At 35.8% G+C, this 17,571-nt stretch overlaps 1 protein-coding gene across 1 annotated transcript in view; it reads left to right on the top strand.

Moving 5' to 3' along the window:
* The window catches only part of USH2A (usherin), a 991,863-nt gene that overhangs the window by 684,421 nt on the left and 289,871 nt on the right, over positions 1-17,571 (top strand). Inside the window, exon 43 of the mRNA XM_036755334.1 lies at positions 13,096-13,259. Coding sequence (XP_036611229.1) covers positions 13,096-13,259 — 164 coding nt within the window. The remainder of the gene's footprint in view (positions 1-13,095; positions 13,260-17,571) is intronic.

Here is a 17,571-nt window from a genome sequence, read left to right as displayed (position 1 = left end):
AGGTTTTTACTGAAACAATAGACAATATATTTTGATTTGCTATTTTTGTGAGAGCTCTGTTGTAGCTTGGTTTCATTTACTAAAGCATTTGTGGAAATTTCTATGCTTGTAGGTAGGCCACATAAATTGCACTACATTATTTGTCATTTTCCTTTTCTGTCATATTAGCCAATCTGATAGGTATGAGGTGGTACCTCAGAGTTGTTTTAGTTTGTCCTTCTCTTATCAGTAGTGATTTGGAACACTTTTTTCGTATGACTATAGATAGCTTTAATTTTTTCACTCAAAAACTGCCTGTTCATATCCTTTGACCATTTGTCAATTGGGGAATAACTTATATTCTTATAAATTTGACTCAGTTCTCTATACATTTGAGAAATGAGGTAGCCTTTATCAGAGAAACTTGCTGTAAACATTCCTCCTGTTTTCTGCTTTCCTTTTGATCTTGGCTGCATTGGTTTTGTTTGTGCAAAACCTTTTTAATTTAATATAATCGAAATTATCCATTTTGCATCCTATAATAGATTGAAGTGGCATGTTACCAGTGGGGTATGAATTCTCAGTTGGTCAGTGTAAGCAAATTTTCCTACATCCAAGAAATACCTAGACAGAGCTCTCCTGGGACTACTTGGAAAATTTGAGGAGGTGGTGGTACTGCCTGCTGAGAGCCATCAGCTGTTTAATTGAACTGAGATAATAGTGAAGAAAGGGGAATGGGAATAGTGATTGTTCTGTGATCCTAGAATTTTAGAGCTAGAAGGGACTTTAGAGATCATGAAGCCTACCAGCCTCATTTTACAGAGGAAGTAATGAAGAGAAATTAAATTACTTGCCTAAGATCTCAAAGCTAATTAGTAACAGAACCAGTTAAGTTTCTGGCTCTCTGGGTTCAGTAATATCCATTAGAAGATTTTAAAGAAAAAACATTACAGAGGTCTTCCTGACTCTGAGCCCAATCCTTTACCCACTGTACCACCTTGCTGCCCCCAAGGTGTGTGATTGTTTTGATGAGCTTGGAGTTGCTATCCTAGATGGGATATCAAAAGTATGGAGTTTAAATTTTCAAATGGATATTTCTGTGAATACAGTGGATATATGTTGGAACCAATTTCCCTAACAGCTTGCTTTACTTATTATCACAGATTGAGAGCTGGAAGGATCTTTAAGGATCATCTAATATAGTTCAACCCCTTAATTTTTTTTTTTAGTCCAAGTTTTTTTTTTGGAGGGGGGAAGGCAGGGCAATTGGGGTTAAATGACTTGCCCAAGGTCACACAGCTAGTACATGTGTCAACTGTCTGAGGTCGGATTTGGACTCAGGTCCTCCTGGCTCCAGGACTGGTGCTCTACTCACTGCGCCACCTAGCTGCTCCCCCTTGAATTTTTTATAAGGAAACAGACCCAGAGTGAATAAAGTGACTGCCCAAAGTCACCCAGGTAGCAAGTGACAAAACCCGGATTTAAAGTCAGTTTCTTTGCCCTCCAAATCAAGGCTTCTGCTTACTATGTAGTTTCTGTACACGTAGAAGTGTCTATACACATGGAATAGCCCAGTCTATCCATTTGAACTAATGAAATTGTGAACTTCAGAGTATTCCTGGCCAATTTTATTGAGGTGGTTATGTCACATATTAGGTGAAACAATGAGTGATTGCCTGAATAATCCATCAGAAACAATAGCAAAACAAAATTTAAAAAAAAACCTCCTTTAGTTACATGGCTATTTTTGACAAGAAGAGATTTTCTCCTTGAATTATCTTGATAATGACCTCAAAACTCTATTTCCCTTTGTATGTGTAGACACAGCCCCAGTGTAACCATAGGTTTATGCTACCTGTCAGGTTCTAACTTTTCTCCCTTAATAACTCTGTGCAATGTGGCCAAGTTATGGTTGTTACGGGAACCATAACTTTGGATTTCCTGACATTTTCATCACTTGGAAAATCTGGTGAACGTGCTGCTGTTGCATGGCTCTGCCCTATGTGAGTCATGAAACCCCTGTCATGAAGGGCTTGACAAGATGGCAGGAACTACCTCAATTTCAGTTATCAATCAATCTTTAGGCTTTTCAGCATTACCTACTTACTGCCTCCGTTTCGAGGTCTTCAGATAGAACAAAAAATAGGACAGAGGGGGAAAAGTGTGAAGAGTACTATTTCTTTCTGGACTTCATTCACAAACTAAAGCAGAATAGTGGAAAAGGAATAACCTATTGTAATATATTGTTTCAGTGGGGGGAAACTGACAATTTGAATAGCTTACTTGTTATTGAAGTAACACCATGAAATATGCCATAGTGGCTACCCTTTTCAGTTATGTATAATCTTTCTGAAAAAGTTTATTTTTTTAGTGTCACTGTTTATTACTGGACTCTATTCCAAAATGCCCTTGCAAAGAAACTTTGGTAGCATTATCTTTAAATGAAGAAAAATAAAAATGAATATACTTTCCCCTCGTTTAAAAAGTAGTACTTTTGAAAATCAAGTCACTAACTTATCTAAATATAAATCCTTGGATTTAAAGAAAACTTAATTCTTGAAACAATGCATTCTATTATAATCACAGTTTCATTATAAGAAATATATTGAAATCTTTGGATGATAGCCTAGTTATTTGGGGCGATAGGAAGGTCAATACAATTTTAGTTCCAGGTAATAAAATGGGCACTCCCCTTTAGTATCCTGAGATTAGGCTATACACTAGAAATAATTTGCTTCATAATCCATTTAAAAATAGATTGGTATATGGAAAGCGTTTTCATGATGTTTGAGAAATAATTTATAAGGTACAATTACATATGCATCTCTGGAAGATTAGCAAAAATGAAAGTTCTTCCCCCTCCTTCCCCATCTTGATCACTGATAGGATTTTTTTAGCATCTTCCCACATTACACCGAGAGAATTTGTTTCAACAGAAGGGGAGATTGAGAGAGAAGGCCATATCCATTTCACAATTTCCTGATATTGATATAGGCACAGATGGTATTTTTGCTTTGCATTTGTTTTCAGTGGCCTAGATCTTACCAGATAGAATTCATTTTGTAAACCATCATATTCCACTTCAGTATTGAAGAATTTGCCTTTTAGTGGTTAAGATCTGTATTTCATCATAGAAAACAACAAATTTTCATCTTCCTTTTTTCCAGCAAAGCATTTGCCTTTTCAGCACTGAATGACCACATAGCATGTAGTAATAACAAAAAATGGCAACATATTAATTTCAGATTTGATAGACTAGAGGAATAAATACAAAAGCATGACAAATGCAAACACCATCACTAGGTTAAGGAGAGCAACATAAAAAACTTTAAAATTTAACACTCCATTGCCTCTTTTTCAAAATCAGCAGTCTTAAGTTTTGGGGACCAGAAATTGATAATAGAATATAGACATATACCTACATAATGTTTCTTTTTCATGATAATGAATTTTATTGATGTTTTCAGTTTTTGCATCATAATAATTCCTTGATTCCTCACACACTCACATACTCAATGAGGTTTACATTGTAACAAAGAAAACTGTTTAAACAAAACCAACCCACACAATGACTATGCCTGATCAGTTGATACAAAGCTTCCTGCTTTCTATAAATTCTTCATGTTCATCATTAAGTCATGATAACATTCTATTAACATTTAAATATCAAAATTTATTTATCTAGACCCCAGTTAATATTTACCCAATTTTTCCCACTTCTTTGTAATCAAAAGAGTGTTGCTATAAGTATTCTGACATATCTAGTAACTTTCTGACTTTGATCTTCTTGGAGTATATGCTCAACAGTGGAATCTCTGAATGAAAGGGTATGAGACATTTGATTCACTTTCATAGCATGAATCTGAATTGCTTTCTACAGTTGTTGGACCAATTCACTTTTCTGTCATCCGTATATCAGTGTATCCATTTTCCTATGGTTCTTCTAGCACTGTTATTATTTTTATCAATTTTTTGAGTTTGAGGTAAAAATTTACAATTATTTTAATTTTTGTCTCAGTGATTTAGAGTAGCCATTTATATAATTATTGATAATTTTCAATTATTATTAGGAAAACCATTCATATGATTGTATTAACTGCCTACATATCTAGAATACCAGACTTTGTCAGAAATATTAGAAGTAAATTTTTTCTGCAGTTGATATTTTCTCTCCCTTTCCTAGTTACATTTCTTTGGTCTGTGAAAAAGCTTTTAAAATTTTATCAAATTGAAATTGTTTCCTTTTATATAAATATTTCTTTCCCTTATTGAATTAAGAAATTTTGCTAGCTACAGTTGTAAAAGACAATTCCTTCCATTCTCTACTTTTATCTAATTTTTTTTTAATGATGTGTCCTTTCCAAATCAAGTAACATATCCGGTTGGGGAGAGGCAGAAAAGAGAGGGTTAGACTTTGAGTAAGGAAAACTGGGTTCAAGTCCTACCTGTGACACATAATAATCCCATGACATGGGCAAGTCATTGGAGCTGTCTAGGTTCCAGACAACTCTCTAACACTAAGTTTTAGATGGACGACTTGCTGAATTATATCAGAGATAGGAGTTTCTATCTTAAAAGCTCCATTCTAAAGTATCTATATGTACAAAAATATTGAAATCAGATCTTATTGTTGTGGCAAAGTATTGAGGAGATTCTATCAATTGGAGAATGGCTGAAAAAACTGTGGTATATGATTGTGATTTAATACTAATTGTTCTATAAGAAATGATCAGCAGGATGGTTTCAGAAAAAACCTGGGAAGACTTATGAAATGATGAAAGTGAAGTGAGCAAAATAAGTAGAACACTATATAAAAATATTATAATGATAATCAACAATGAAAAATTAGCTACTCTGACCAATACAAGGATCCAAAATAATTCCAAAGGACTTATGATAAAAAAAATGCAATCCACTTTCAGAGAGAGAGAGAACTGATCATTGAAATATATTTTCTTTCTCTTTACTTTTCTTGCCTTTTTGCAGCATGACTAATACTGAAATATATTTTGCCTGACTTCACATGTGTAATATTGTGTTTCTTGCCCTCTTAATGAATGGGGGAAGGGTTAAAGGGAGGGAGAGAACTTAGAACTCAAAATGCAAAATTATACACACACACACACACATATATATATATATATGTGTGTGTGTGTGTGTGTGTATATATATATATATATATCCTCATGGTAAAAATAAATAAAAATTGCAAGAGTTCCCTTCACTGATGTGACACATAAATCACAAATTCAGATGCTACTTCCCTATATTCCAAAACATGTATACAGATATACACAGAGACATACAAACACACAAGGAACTTAGTGTTGTAAGTGCTGGTCAAATCCCCTTTTTTTCTGACAGATTGCTTTCTTTTTTAACTGAAGGTTCCTGTCAAATAGGGAGATTTTTTCCCCTAGCAGTTTATTAGTTTTACTGAGCACAAAGCTACTGAGTTAAGTTCTTCTTGATTCTTGCTTTTCCAGTTTCTTCTCCTGATCTGAGTTTCTCCTTTTAAAATCAATAGCAGTTTTATAATCAGTGTCTTGTAATATATTTCAAGGTCTAGAAAGTTTATTTTTTCTTTAATTTAAACTTTTTTATTATTTCCCTTGAGTGTCTAGACTTTTTCTTTCTCCAAATGAATTTTGTTAATATTTTGTCTAGTTTTATAAAATGATGCCTTCGTGATCTGATACATAAAACCATAAATTAACTCAGGTAGTGTCATCAGTTTTATTATTTTAGCATGGTATGTCTATGAGCAGCAATATTCCTATAATTTCTGTCTTCAACTTGTTTTTTTCTGTAAAGAGTGTTTTGTAGTTGTGTTTATGTATCTTAAGTGCATTTTGCTAGGTTGACTCAGATTTTATTTTGAAATGACTTTGAATAAAATTTCTTTCCAGCATTTTCTACTTTTTTGTTATTATCATATAGAATTGCTTACAAGTTTTGAAGAGTTATTTATATGCTATTTTATTAAAACTACTAACCATGTTAGTTTATCTGATAATTTTTTGGAGTTTTCTAAGTTAACCCTAATGGTTTTGTAAATAGGTATAATGTTGTGCTTTGCTGGTGGCTATGCCTTTAATTATTTTACCTTAAAATTTTTCCCCCATAATGCTAACCATTTCTAAATTCCTACAATAGCCAGGAGAGAAGGTATCCTTGCTTTATCCTGATAGCTAGTGGATAAGTTCCTAATATTTTTTCCATTACCAATAATCCTGCCTTTCACTTTGGGATATGCTTTTACCTTATCAAAAAGCAACCCTCATATACCTATGTTTTTACAGTTCTGAGGATAAATGAAGCCTTGCTAGAGGGTTTTTCTGCATCTGTTGATAGACTTATGAGGTTGCTATGAAGTTTAAATTAAGTTTCCTTGATTCTAAACCATACTTTTATTTCTTACATAATTCCAACTTGGTTATAGTGAATATTTTAAAATGTATTATTTTAGTATGTTGTCTAGAATTTTACATTAATATTCGTTAGTGATTCTGGTCCATAAATCTTTTATTCTATTTTATTCCTGCCTACTTTATGTATAAAGATTATATTTGTCTCATGAAAGGCATTTGGTATAATGTTTTTTTTCAACTATTTAGAATGATTTTATTAACATATATATTAATTGCTCCTTAGATGTTTGATTTTTACTCATGAATCTATCAGAACAAGATTCTCCCCTTTGTTAGTTTATTTATGGTGTATTTAATTTATCTTTCTAAGACTGGGTTGGTTGTGATATATTTGTACATGATCGTCCATTTCCTTTAAATTCTAGAATGCTAGAAAATAACTACATACAGTAATTTATAATAAACCATTATAATTTAACAATAAAATCATCCATTCATTATAGCCAAACCCCACTTTAAGCGTTGAAGACCTTTTATAATGTTGTTTAAAATACAGAGAAGGAACATTTTCTCAACAATTAAAGCTATTTGTAGAATTGGTTGTTTGGGGGTGTGATACAGTCCCCCTCACTATTTCCTTTTTTATTTAATTCATTATTTATGTATTTATTTTAACATTCTTTTCTTTTAAATTTTGAGTTCCAAATTCTCTTCATCTCTCCCTCCCTTCTCCCAACCCAATGAGAAGCAAGCAATGTGATACCAATTATACATATGAAATCATGCAAAACGTATTTCCCTATTACTCATATTTCTAAAAAGCAAGATAAAGTGAGATAAGTTTACTTCAATTTGCAGTCAGAATTCATCATTTCTCTCTCTGGATAGATAGCATTTTTTTTCATCATGAGTTCTTTGGAATTGTCTTGCATTATTATATTGATCAGAGTGGCCAAGTCATTCACAGTTTATCTTCATTACAATATTGCTCTTACTCTGCACAGTGATACCCTGGTTTTTCTCATTCTACTTTGCATCAGTTCATACAACCCTTGCTTTCTTTTTCTGAAACCACCCCTTTGTCATTTCTAATAGCACAATTGTACATAGTAGTATATCACAATCCTATTCCATAACTTGCTTAGCCATTCCGCAATTAATGAGCATCCCTTCAATTTCCAAATCTTTGCCAACACAAAAAGAGCTGCTATAAATAGTTTTATACATATAGGTCCTCTTGCTTTTTCTTTGATTTCTTTGGGAGGCAGACCTAAATTGGTATTGCTGGGACAAAGGCTATATATACAAGTTGGTGTTATCCCCAAGTCTTCATGCATCTTCACTTCACTTCAAATAATTGCCAAATCTTGACATTTTTACCTTTACAAAGTGGGTTATATTTGACCTCTTTTCTCTACTCACTTAGCTACGACCTTAGTTCTGGCCCTCATTATCTCTCACCTAGATTATGCTAATGGCCTCTGAATTGAGGTCCTTCTCTTAAATCTATCCTCACTCCCTCTATTCTTCATACAGCTTCCGAAGCAATTTTCATTCAGCTCAGTTGTCACTCTCCTACTCAACAAACCTCAGTGGCTCTCTGTTTCTTATAGCAATGGTCTCAAACTTGATAGAAACAGGGCTACTAAACCATATATATGGATCTCTGCAAGCTGCATATCAACTTAGAAACAGTATCTATGCTCTATTGCATTTTTATTTATTTTGTTAAATATTTCCCAAACACATTTTAACCTGGTTCAGGCCAGACACAAGAGTGTTGTGAAAGATATGTTTAATACCTCTGACTTAGAAGATAAAATATAAATCTCTTTGCTTAGCATGTAATGTCCTTCACAATCTAGTCCCAACCTATTATCCCAGTCTCCTTTTAGGTCCCCTTCCAAAAAGATCATCATCCTGCCAAACTGGCCTTTGTTTCCTATATACACCACTCTGTCTCCTGTCTTGGTGTCTTTTCAATGGCTGCTCCCCCTTACCCTTCCTTGTGCCTGGAATGAACTCCCTCCTCAACTCCACCCCATAGCTTCTCTCTCTTCCTTTAGGTGGAACTCAGACACTATCTTCAAAAAGAAGGCTTTTCTTAGTGCTAATGCCTCCCCAACAAGCTACCTTATGGTTATTTTCTTTAAATTTGTCCTATTTCTATATACACATGTACTGGTTATTACTCCTGATAGAATATAAGCTCTTTCAGAATGGGATTGTTTAATTCTTTGTATTTGTATCTCTAGCACAGTGACTGACACAAAATATACTTTATCAGTACTTGTTGATTGATTCAGGATAAAAGACCAGAGCTTGGAAAGGTATAAGACTGCATCAAACAATATTGTACTGAAATGATTGGCTGTATGCCCCTAGTTTTTATGCAGCCCCTTCTGGTTTCTATCCTTCTCAACATCAGTCAACAAGCATTTATTAAGTACTTACTATGTGCCAGGTTCCATGCCTTCCAGCTTGGTATTTCTGTTCCACCATTAGGATATTGAAATTTCTGAGATTCTTAGTTCCCGACCTGGCTACTTCTCTGGTTTACCTTCTTGCCTATTAGATTCTGATTTGGAACTAGACCCTCCTTGCTTAGGAAAAGTCTTCCTCTGTGTCCATGGGGGATCTGAAAGAAAGGCTCAAATAAAAATATACGTAATCCCTAAAGTACTTATACAAATGATAGTTATTTTTATTATAAAACTGTTGATTTGTACAATCATGAAGGTCTAATCCAGGGGCAGGGAACCTGCAGCCTTGAGGCCACATGTAGCCTTCTAGTTCCTTAGGTGTGTCCCTTTGACTGAGTCGAAGTTTTACAGAACAAATACTCTTATTAAGGCAATTTGTTCTGTGAAGTTTGGATGCAGTCAAAGGGATGCCCTTGAAGATTTAGAGGGCCATACGTGGCCTTGAGGCTGAAGGTTCCCCACCCCTGGTTAATCTAAAGGATCAATGTGCTGATTTTAAAAGTTCGCTTCCAACTTAGTTATTTCTGAAAATATTTAGAGCAATTGTACTCAGTTAAGAATACCTCACTTCCAGCACTCGGTTACTTAACTACCCTGTATCTCCATGTCTTCATCTGTAAAATGTGAATTTGACCAGATGACCTTTGGGTTCCCCTTCCAGTTTAATTCTTTGATAGCATAACATATCTAGCTTGCTGAAAAAAAAGCTTTTAGAAGGAATTAAATGAAATATGGGTCACTGCTAATAAGATTAAGTATGAGTTTTATTCTATGAAATGCTTAATCATCATCTTTGTTTCACAACGAAAACAAAACATTTGTTTCTCTGTGTTAATGAGAATGTTTCATATGGGAACGTATACATTTTTTAACAGCATCTAACCTATACTTCTATCTAAATAAGCAATATAGATGGAGAAATCAACAAACAAAAAGTGAATAACCTCATATTTTGGGAGGAGTTGGAAAACAGTTAAGATAGGTAATTATGGCCTTGCACAAGTGGACTAGTGAAAGTAATGCATGAACAATCTAAAGAATCATTTCAAAAGCAATAGAAATACTGTGAATATAATAAGGAATATTTTGGCATATTCTTGAAAACAAAACTTATTTCACAAGAAAAATAAAAAGTCAGTGCAAAAGTTATTACCCGACATACACAATTGATATACTTGATATGTATAACTTGAAAGAATGATTAGAGAAAAGCAACCAGAAAGATGCTATGACATAAAATGAAGAATTCAAATTGTGCTCCTTTTGATTGCTCCATCTGAAGTATTGTGGTGGCAATACAACTGGACTGGGAACCAGGAGACTGAGGCAAGCTCTACCACTAATTAACTGTCCCATTGGGCAAGTTGCTTGACCTGCCCGCACCTTAGTTGCTTCATTTATAAAATCAAGGAGTTGGATTGGATGGTTGCTGAATTCTTCCACGAAATCATCCTACAAACAGTTGGTCCATTTGCCTCTCTATGTGTGGCCATAGTTTCATACATGGGTTCCTCAATCATAAGCTTACCATGACTAAATAATGCTGAAATCGCAGAAGGCATCATAGCAGAAAATCAAGCCCTAGAGAGGCTATTAAAAACTTAGCATTTTTAGTTCCCCCATTGATGTTAATGTAATTTGTGGAAAGGAAATACTGAAATAGGGTCCATTTTCATTAATGTCTTATAACTGCGAGAATATAATTCCTTAAACGTATAGGCCAATAATTAATCTAAGTATAAATTACGAATATTGTAGCAAAGTGAGTTGGGGATCCTGTTCTCACAAAGTAAAGCACAAGTATTGGTCTTTTACACAGGGAATGTACTAATGAAGCCAAGGTCATGAGTTCAATTCCCATAAGAGCTATTAACTTCATTCTGTTCCATGGTCACAGATTGTACTCTTAACCCTGGCTAGCTAACATTCAACTGAATACCATTGGTCACATGGGGGTATGGGTGAGAGTGTTTAGATGGATCAGCACAAATCCATCCCCACTACTGGAAAAAAAATCAGGTTTAAGTGCCAGCTCCATTGGTGGCATAAGGAGGGCAATTTATTATTGGTGGTGGTCACTACTGTTGTAACAGAAGCTTTTTAAAGTTGTATTAGTCATGTCGAAGGAGTTCTTGCTCATTTAGAGAATCAAGAAGGGAGGGAGGCTAAAAGGAAGTAAAAAGAAGAGGTATTGCATCAGCTAGAAAGTCATTAGATATTTAGGGAGAATGAGTATAGCTACAACAGGACTACATCTTTAATTATAGCTGCAATGTTATCAAGGGGAAACTTAAGACATAGTTGAGGTGGATGTGTGAACCGCTGAAATTTTGCATACAATTGGACAGCAGCTATATCGCACTCCATGATGGCAGAGTAGAGGGAACAAGACATCTGCATAAACTGACCCTATGTCTGTACAACTAGCAGCATAATACTAAGAAATATTCCGAGAAGACCCTTTCCTCCATTTAGTGCTGTCCATTTACATGGCAACATATTTATCTCAGATACTCCAAAACATTATTTTGCAGCTATTAGACTAAGAATATAGACTATCTTTTGCCTCTCTTTGTATCTGGCATTTATCTCAGTGTCTGGAACATAGTAGGTGCTTAAAAATGCTAAGTGACAGACTCTTAATAGCCATGCCCTGTTGTGGTTACAGTGAAAGTCATCTCTAACTTAGGGATAATTTAGAGAATCATTGTAACATAGGTTTAATGCTGGAAGGGACCTCAGAGCTTATCAAATGCATATCTTGCATTTCATGGATGAGGAAACTGAGGCCAAGAGAGGTTAAATGATTTGCCCAATTTGTTAGTGTCTGAAGTGGAATTTGAACCCAAGTCTTCTTGGCTCCAAGTTCAGCATTCTCTCTATTATATGACATCTCAAGCCTCCATATTTAGATGAGCTTCATGTAATTATAATGAGTATTTGGAGCTTTATAGAAAATGGGTTAAAAGAAGTAGAACCAGCAGTTTAAAAAAAAGAAAAAAACACAGCTGATATTTCTGGGACTGAAGCTGAATGTATGTAGCTCACCACATGTGAATGTAAGATATTTTCCTTTTATTTTTTTTTCTCACACGTCAATGTTTTCCCCGATGAAAATTTTACTAGTGTTTCACCAGACAATGGTGGTCCAGGAGAATGCATTGTGATTTGTCCCGTGCCATATATCCCTTTAGAGTTCATGCTAAATATAGTCACAGTGGGTCAGCTTCATGTAAAATGCACATGTAGGACTATGGTCCACAGGCTATCCAATCACCTATCTAGCCAGTTTTAAATCAATGAAAACACTCCTTAGTCTCATTCTTTCTGGGTCAGACAATGCATCTGAGGAAATCAATGTTTTATCTACTAGTATGCATGAAGCATGTGCTGCGGCACCCAATCCATACTCTATGTATACCTGTACTTCTGCCATTATTTTGATCTATGGCAGGCCTGCACAACCTGTGGCCCATGGGCTGCTTATAGCTGGCTGGCCGCTTGCAGCACACCAAAGGATTTCCTCTAATTACAAAGGATGTTTATAATTTTCCCTGAGCTGCCAGAAATCCTTTGACATGTTGCAGGCAGCCCAAGGACCATAAGCAGCCTGTGGGCCACAGGTTGTACAGACCTGGTCTATGGCCTGGTCAGTTTATGGCCAGTTTATGTGGCTTTGCCACAATTTCCCTTTCTGTAAAATGCAATTCAACTTTCACATCATGGAGTCAACTATGTTCTCTACCATGGCATCATTCCCAGGAGGTACCATGCAGAGCTCTCAGTAAGTGTACATTATATGCATTGGCCACAATTATGATTTACTTTCATGGTTTATCTATCAATGGGATTATGGGAAGGGGGCATTGCTACAGAAGAGAAACTGTGATGAAGAATTTTGATACCTTGAAATGGATGAGTTTCCCCAAAGAGAAACAATAAAACTCTTTGGAAACACTTTGGATCAAATTCAGATCTAAAATCTGGCCTTTTGCCAGAGTTGTAATTGCATCTTGAACTGAGCTGTAATCCTTACCACCTCTGAAAACAATAACAGTAAGGAAATGATACATAGCATTTGTTTTAAACAGTGATGTTAAAATAATCCAGCATTTCTAGCAGAATCTGTTTCCTTTGAGTGTTTAAGAAAAAAACTCTTAGTTCCCTTAGAAAGGGAAAAAATATATTACATGGCAGTGAGCTTCTGTTGTTAACTTTCAAGTATGAGAATAAAGCTAACTTTTACAAAAATGATGTCTTAGGTATACAACTTATGAGTATAAACTCATTGTGCATAACATCGTGGGGTATGCATCAAGCAAGGAGGCAACTGTGACCACATTAGCAGGACTCCCAGAGAAGAGTACTACCCTGGTTGTGCAGGATCTTAATCACACGGCAATTAAAGTTGAATGGTCTAGACCAAGTAAGTGAACTTCCTAATATTTTCGTTCTTTTTAAAAAGCTTGTGTAGATAAGGACTTTGAATGCAAAATGCTATCGACCTCCAGAGAAAGAACTAATGAAGTCCGATGCAGATTGAAACACTTTTTTTAACTATATTATTTTTGTTGCGTTTTTTTTTGGGGGGGTTGCATTTTCTTTTGCAACATGGTTAATATTGAAATATGTTTTGCCTGACTATGCATGTATAATGTATATCAAATTCCTTTCCTTCTCAAAGAGAGAGGAGGGAAGGCAGAGAAGGAAAGAATATGGAACTGAAATGTTAAGATGAATTTTTAAATTTTTTTGAAGAATGTTAAATTTTTTGTGTGTACATGAGAAAAAATAAAATAATAAAAGGATAATTTTTTAAAACGCTTGTGTAAGGTGAAAAGGGACACCTTCCTGCAGGAGAATCTACCTCTATTCCTCTTAGTCCTGCTGATACACAACTTTGAATAAGATTCTTATGATATATTGAATATCTTAGAATAAGTCATCTTTCATGTTATTTATGGATTGAACTCCTGCTTTAACAGGCATAATTTGCATCTGGGTTACTGCTGCGTCTGAACCCTGTCCAATTTTAGGTTGGACAAACTTCTAGGTGTTTGTATGACTGTAAGCTCTACGAGGGAAAGAACAGATTTCACTTTGGTCTTTGTATTCCCAGCACCAACACAGTGCCTAGTACACAGTAGGTGCTCAATAAATGCTCATTGATTAATTGATCAGTCAAATGGATGATATGATCTGACCTGGTCATCTTGGTAACCAGAATAATCAAAACATGTGACTATTTATAAAAAAAAATTACTGGCATTTGTATAGATCTTTAAGTCTTAAGCTATTGTATTATATTTCCTCTTTCATAACCAAACTCCTTAAAAATGATATCATTTCCTGTTTCCATTTTCCCCACACACTTCTCAGACCTGTACAAACTAGCTTCCAGATTAATCACTCCACTGAAACTGTTCTTTCCAAAGTTATTCAAAATTTCCTAATTGTCAAATCAGTTGGACTTTCCTTAGTCCTTCTATTTTTTTTTTTTACTTTTCTCCAACAGTTGATACAAATGACTATACGTTTTCTGCGGAAACTCTCTCTCTTCTCTCTGAGTTTTTGTAACATTTTCCTCTTCTGGTTCACCTCTTAACTATCTGATCACTTCTCAGGCTTCTGTGCTGCATCACATCTCGTATCATTCCCCCAGACTGTGGATTTATCCCCATTGATCTGACCTTTCTCTACTGTGAGTTCATCAACTTGGGGGTTTATTTCTCTTTTCTGTGCAAATGACTCTCAGACTTATAGTATTTTACACCTATCTCATCTAAACTTCAGACTAAACCAGAAAGTAGCTCCTGCAGACATTGTTTTCTTGTTTCACAGATCCTAGGTTTAGTGACTCGCCCACGGTCACACAAGCTAGTAATCATCAGGGATAGGCTTTGAATCATAGCTTTTCCTTATTCTAAGCCTTATACTCTTTCACTGAAGCTGCACTGTCTCCCTCTTTAGAATGGTATTTGGCAATTGACCCATAGATCCTTCAGGTGCTATCCAGCTCTACTATGATGTATGTATCTGTTTTGACAGTGAAAACAAAACAAAACTGAATTCATCTTGGAGTTGATCAATCTGATCATCCACATAGACAAACCAAACCTAAGGCCAGTAAGGAAGTTTAACCACTATGGCTTTGTGAAAATTTCCTCTAAGTCAAGAAGGTGAGGGAAACCTCACTTTTAAATACAATTCAATGAAAAAGGTTTCTGTCCCCTATGAATGAAAACCATCTACTTTCTGAATGAGAGATAAAGTTATGAAAGGCTGCCAGGCAACTGGCTGGCTAGACAACAACTCCCACTCCCTTCTGACCCAGCCTAGATTTTGAAGCAGCCTAGAAGAGAAATGCTTTATATTTCATTACTGGTCCCGTGAGTGATTTAGTCCCAATTTGTTTGCAGCGTTAATTGGAAATTAAAACCGACACCAGTTGTGTTGATCTACATTGTCACTAAATAACTAACACAGGAGAAGTATTATTAGCTCATCTTAACAAATGGCTATCAATTCTGGAGGTATTAGGAGCATGCCATATTCTAATAAACTGTGTCACTTGGATCATGTGTCCATTTAAACCATTTTAATGGAAGGATAAAGAGGTTAATTGATGCTCGTGGATAGTCTCTGAAACACCATAGAAAGGAAAGCAGATAGTCTTTCATATTAAGAGTATATTTCAACGTGGGCATGTGTGAGTCTTTCTGTAGAGATGGGCTAGGAGGTATCATTTATTGCCAACCCTCTCTCTCCCATTTAAATAGGAAACTTGCTCACAAAGCAGGATCCTCCCCCCTCAGCTGACTTGCAAATACTTCTGTTAAAGATCGGCTGGTGGATTTTCAATGATATAGGCTCTTTATTTTATAATTGCATGCCTGAAGTAAGCTTGCTTATAAAAACTGACAAACCTAATAGATCTGAAGCAGCTCACTGAAGTTTCATTACCTTGGTAATCTGAACCTCTGACCTTCGGGATGTAGGTAATGCAATCGGCTTTTATTTTCATTCGTACCATAGAAATTTCCCAGACACCTATTTGTGAATATAAAGGTTAAATATCGAAAGAGGGTCATCTCTCCCAAAGCTTGGTCCTTTATCATTTTCTTTTCATGAACAATGCGATAAGGTAAGTAAATTAGCTATCCTCTTGCCCAAAAAATGCCACTCATTTCCTACAATATTAATTTTAAATTGTTTTCCTGCTTTGTAGGGCACAGTTGGCAGGTAAGGGTATACATTCCATTATCCTAAAAGAAATTTTAAAATTCTCATTCTCTCTCTCCCTCTCTACCCCTCCCCTTCCCTCCTTCGCTCCCTCTATTTCCCTCCTTCCCTCCTCCTCTCCCTCCCTCTCTCCCACCTTTTCTCCCTCCTTCTCTCTCTCTCTTTCCCTCCCTCTCCTAATCTCCCACCTCTTCTTCCTTTCCCTCTTTCTTCCTTCTCTTTTTCTCTCTCTCTTTCTATTATATTTCTGTGCATATATTCATGTAGATATTTAAATGTATGCACACACACACACACACAAACACACACACATACACACGCACACATTTGCACCTTAAGAACTCTGGTATAGGCATTGCCAAAAGAAGGAGGAATGGTTCAGAAAGTATTGTCACTGACCTTTTAACATCAGGTCATCTATATCTAGTCTCATGGTATATTCCAAGGCTTCAAGAATTTTATGGTATAGCCCAACGCGTGAGACTTTCTTGAGGGATATGCATACAACATGGGGAAACACTGGAAAAGCTACTACAGTAGCCACACTCTTTATGGCACTACTGCTTTGTACCAAGAGGTCTCATCTGTCTCTCTATGCACCTTGTTCCAAAAGGCACAGCTCTGTCCTTGCCATGGAATGTACCAATGCGCTATTGTTGATATCCGGGCTCCTTTTGCTTATTATCTGTTGTCTCTGACACTTATAGAATCACAAAATGTTAGTCTCAAGATAGCAACAGCTGCTGTCTTCCACCTCCACATATCCACTACCGTATATTCTCCATTACAGTAACAAAAGAGCCCCACTTGGAGGAGGTTGGAAAATAATGAAGATAGACTGTGCCTACTTAGCAATTTTGCCTCCAGCTACCCCAGGCCTTCACAGTTAAGCCTTTTGATCTGTACATGATAGAATTGTGTTTGGTAGGTGAGATACTTGGGTACCTTAGTGGTGAATTTGTAAGTGGTGAATTTTCCTTCATCAGGAAGAGTAACTAAGGTTCTTAGAATAATATGATCAGCTTTCTGATCTGTTAGTCAAGTTGGAGAACTCTTGACTTTAACTGAAACATCACATAATGAGAGGCATCTGTACAACTATTAGCTCATTTATTCACTCATCCTTTCATTCACTCAACAAGGTATGTTTTGCTTCTCTGTTGCCTAGGTAGCACTGTTACATGAACTATGTGAATCTAGAGAAGTATTAACTTATATTTTTTGGCTCCTCTGGAAGCTGACAGTGTAGTTGAACAGAGGAGATAGATAAAGATGAAAAGTAAAATAGCAATTTAAGGGGTAAATAGCAAATCAGAATAACAGTTGGACCTGATTGCTATTCACAGCTCCACCACTAACTGACCTTGAGCAGATCATCTAACCACTATGGACCTCATTTTTTTCATGCATAAAATGAAGGGTTTGAACCTTTCATTTTTCATTTCATTTGAATCTTCAAGGGTTTGGACCCTTGAACTAGGGTCCTTTCCGTCCCC

The sequence above is a fragment of the Trichosurus vulpecula genome, chromosome 4, assembly GCF_011100635.1.
Source record: "Trichosurus vulpecula isolate mTriVul1 chromosome 4, mTriVul1.pri, whole genome shotgun sequence".
NCBI lineage: Eukaryota > Metazoa > Chordata > Mammalia > Diprotodontia > Phalangeridae > Trichosurus > Trichosurus vulpecula.
The sequence above is the reverse complement of the archived record's forward strand: the minus strand, read 5'-3'. Positions and strand labels throughout refer to the sequence as shown.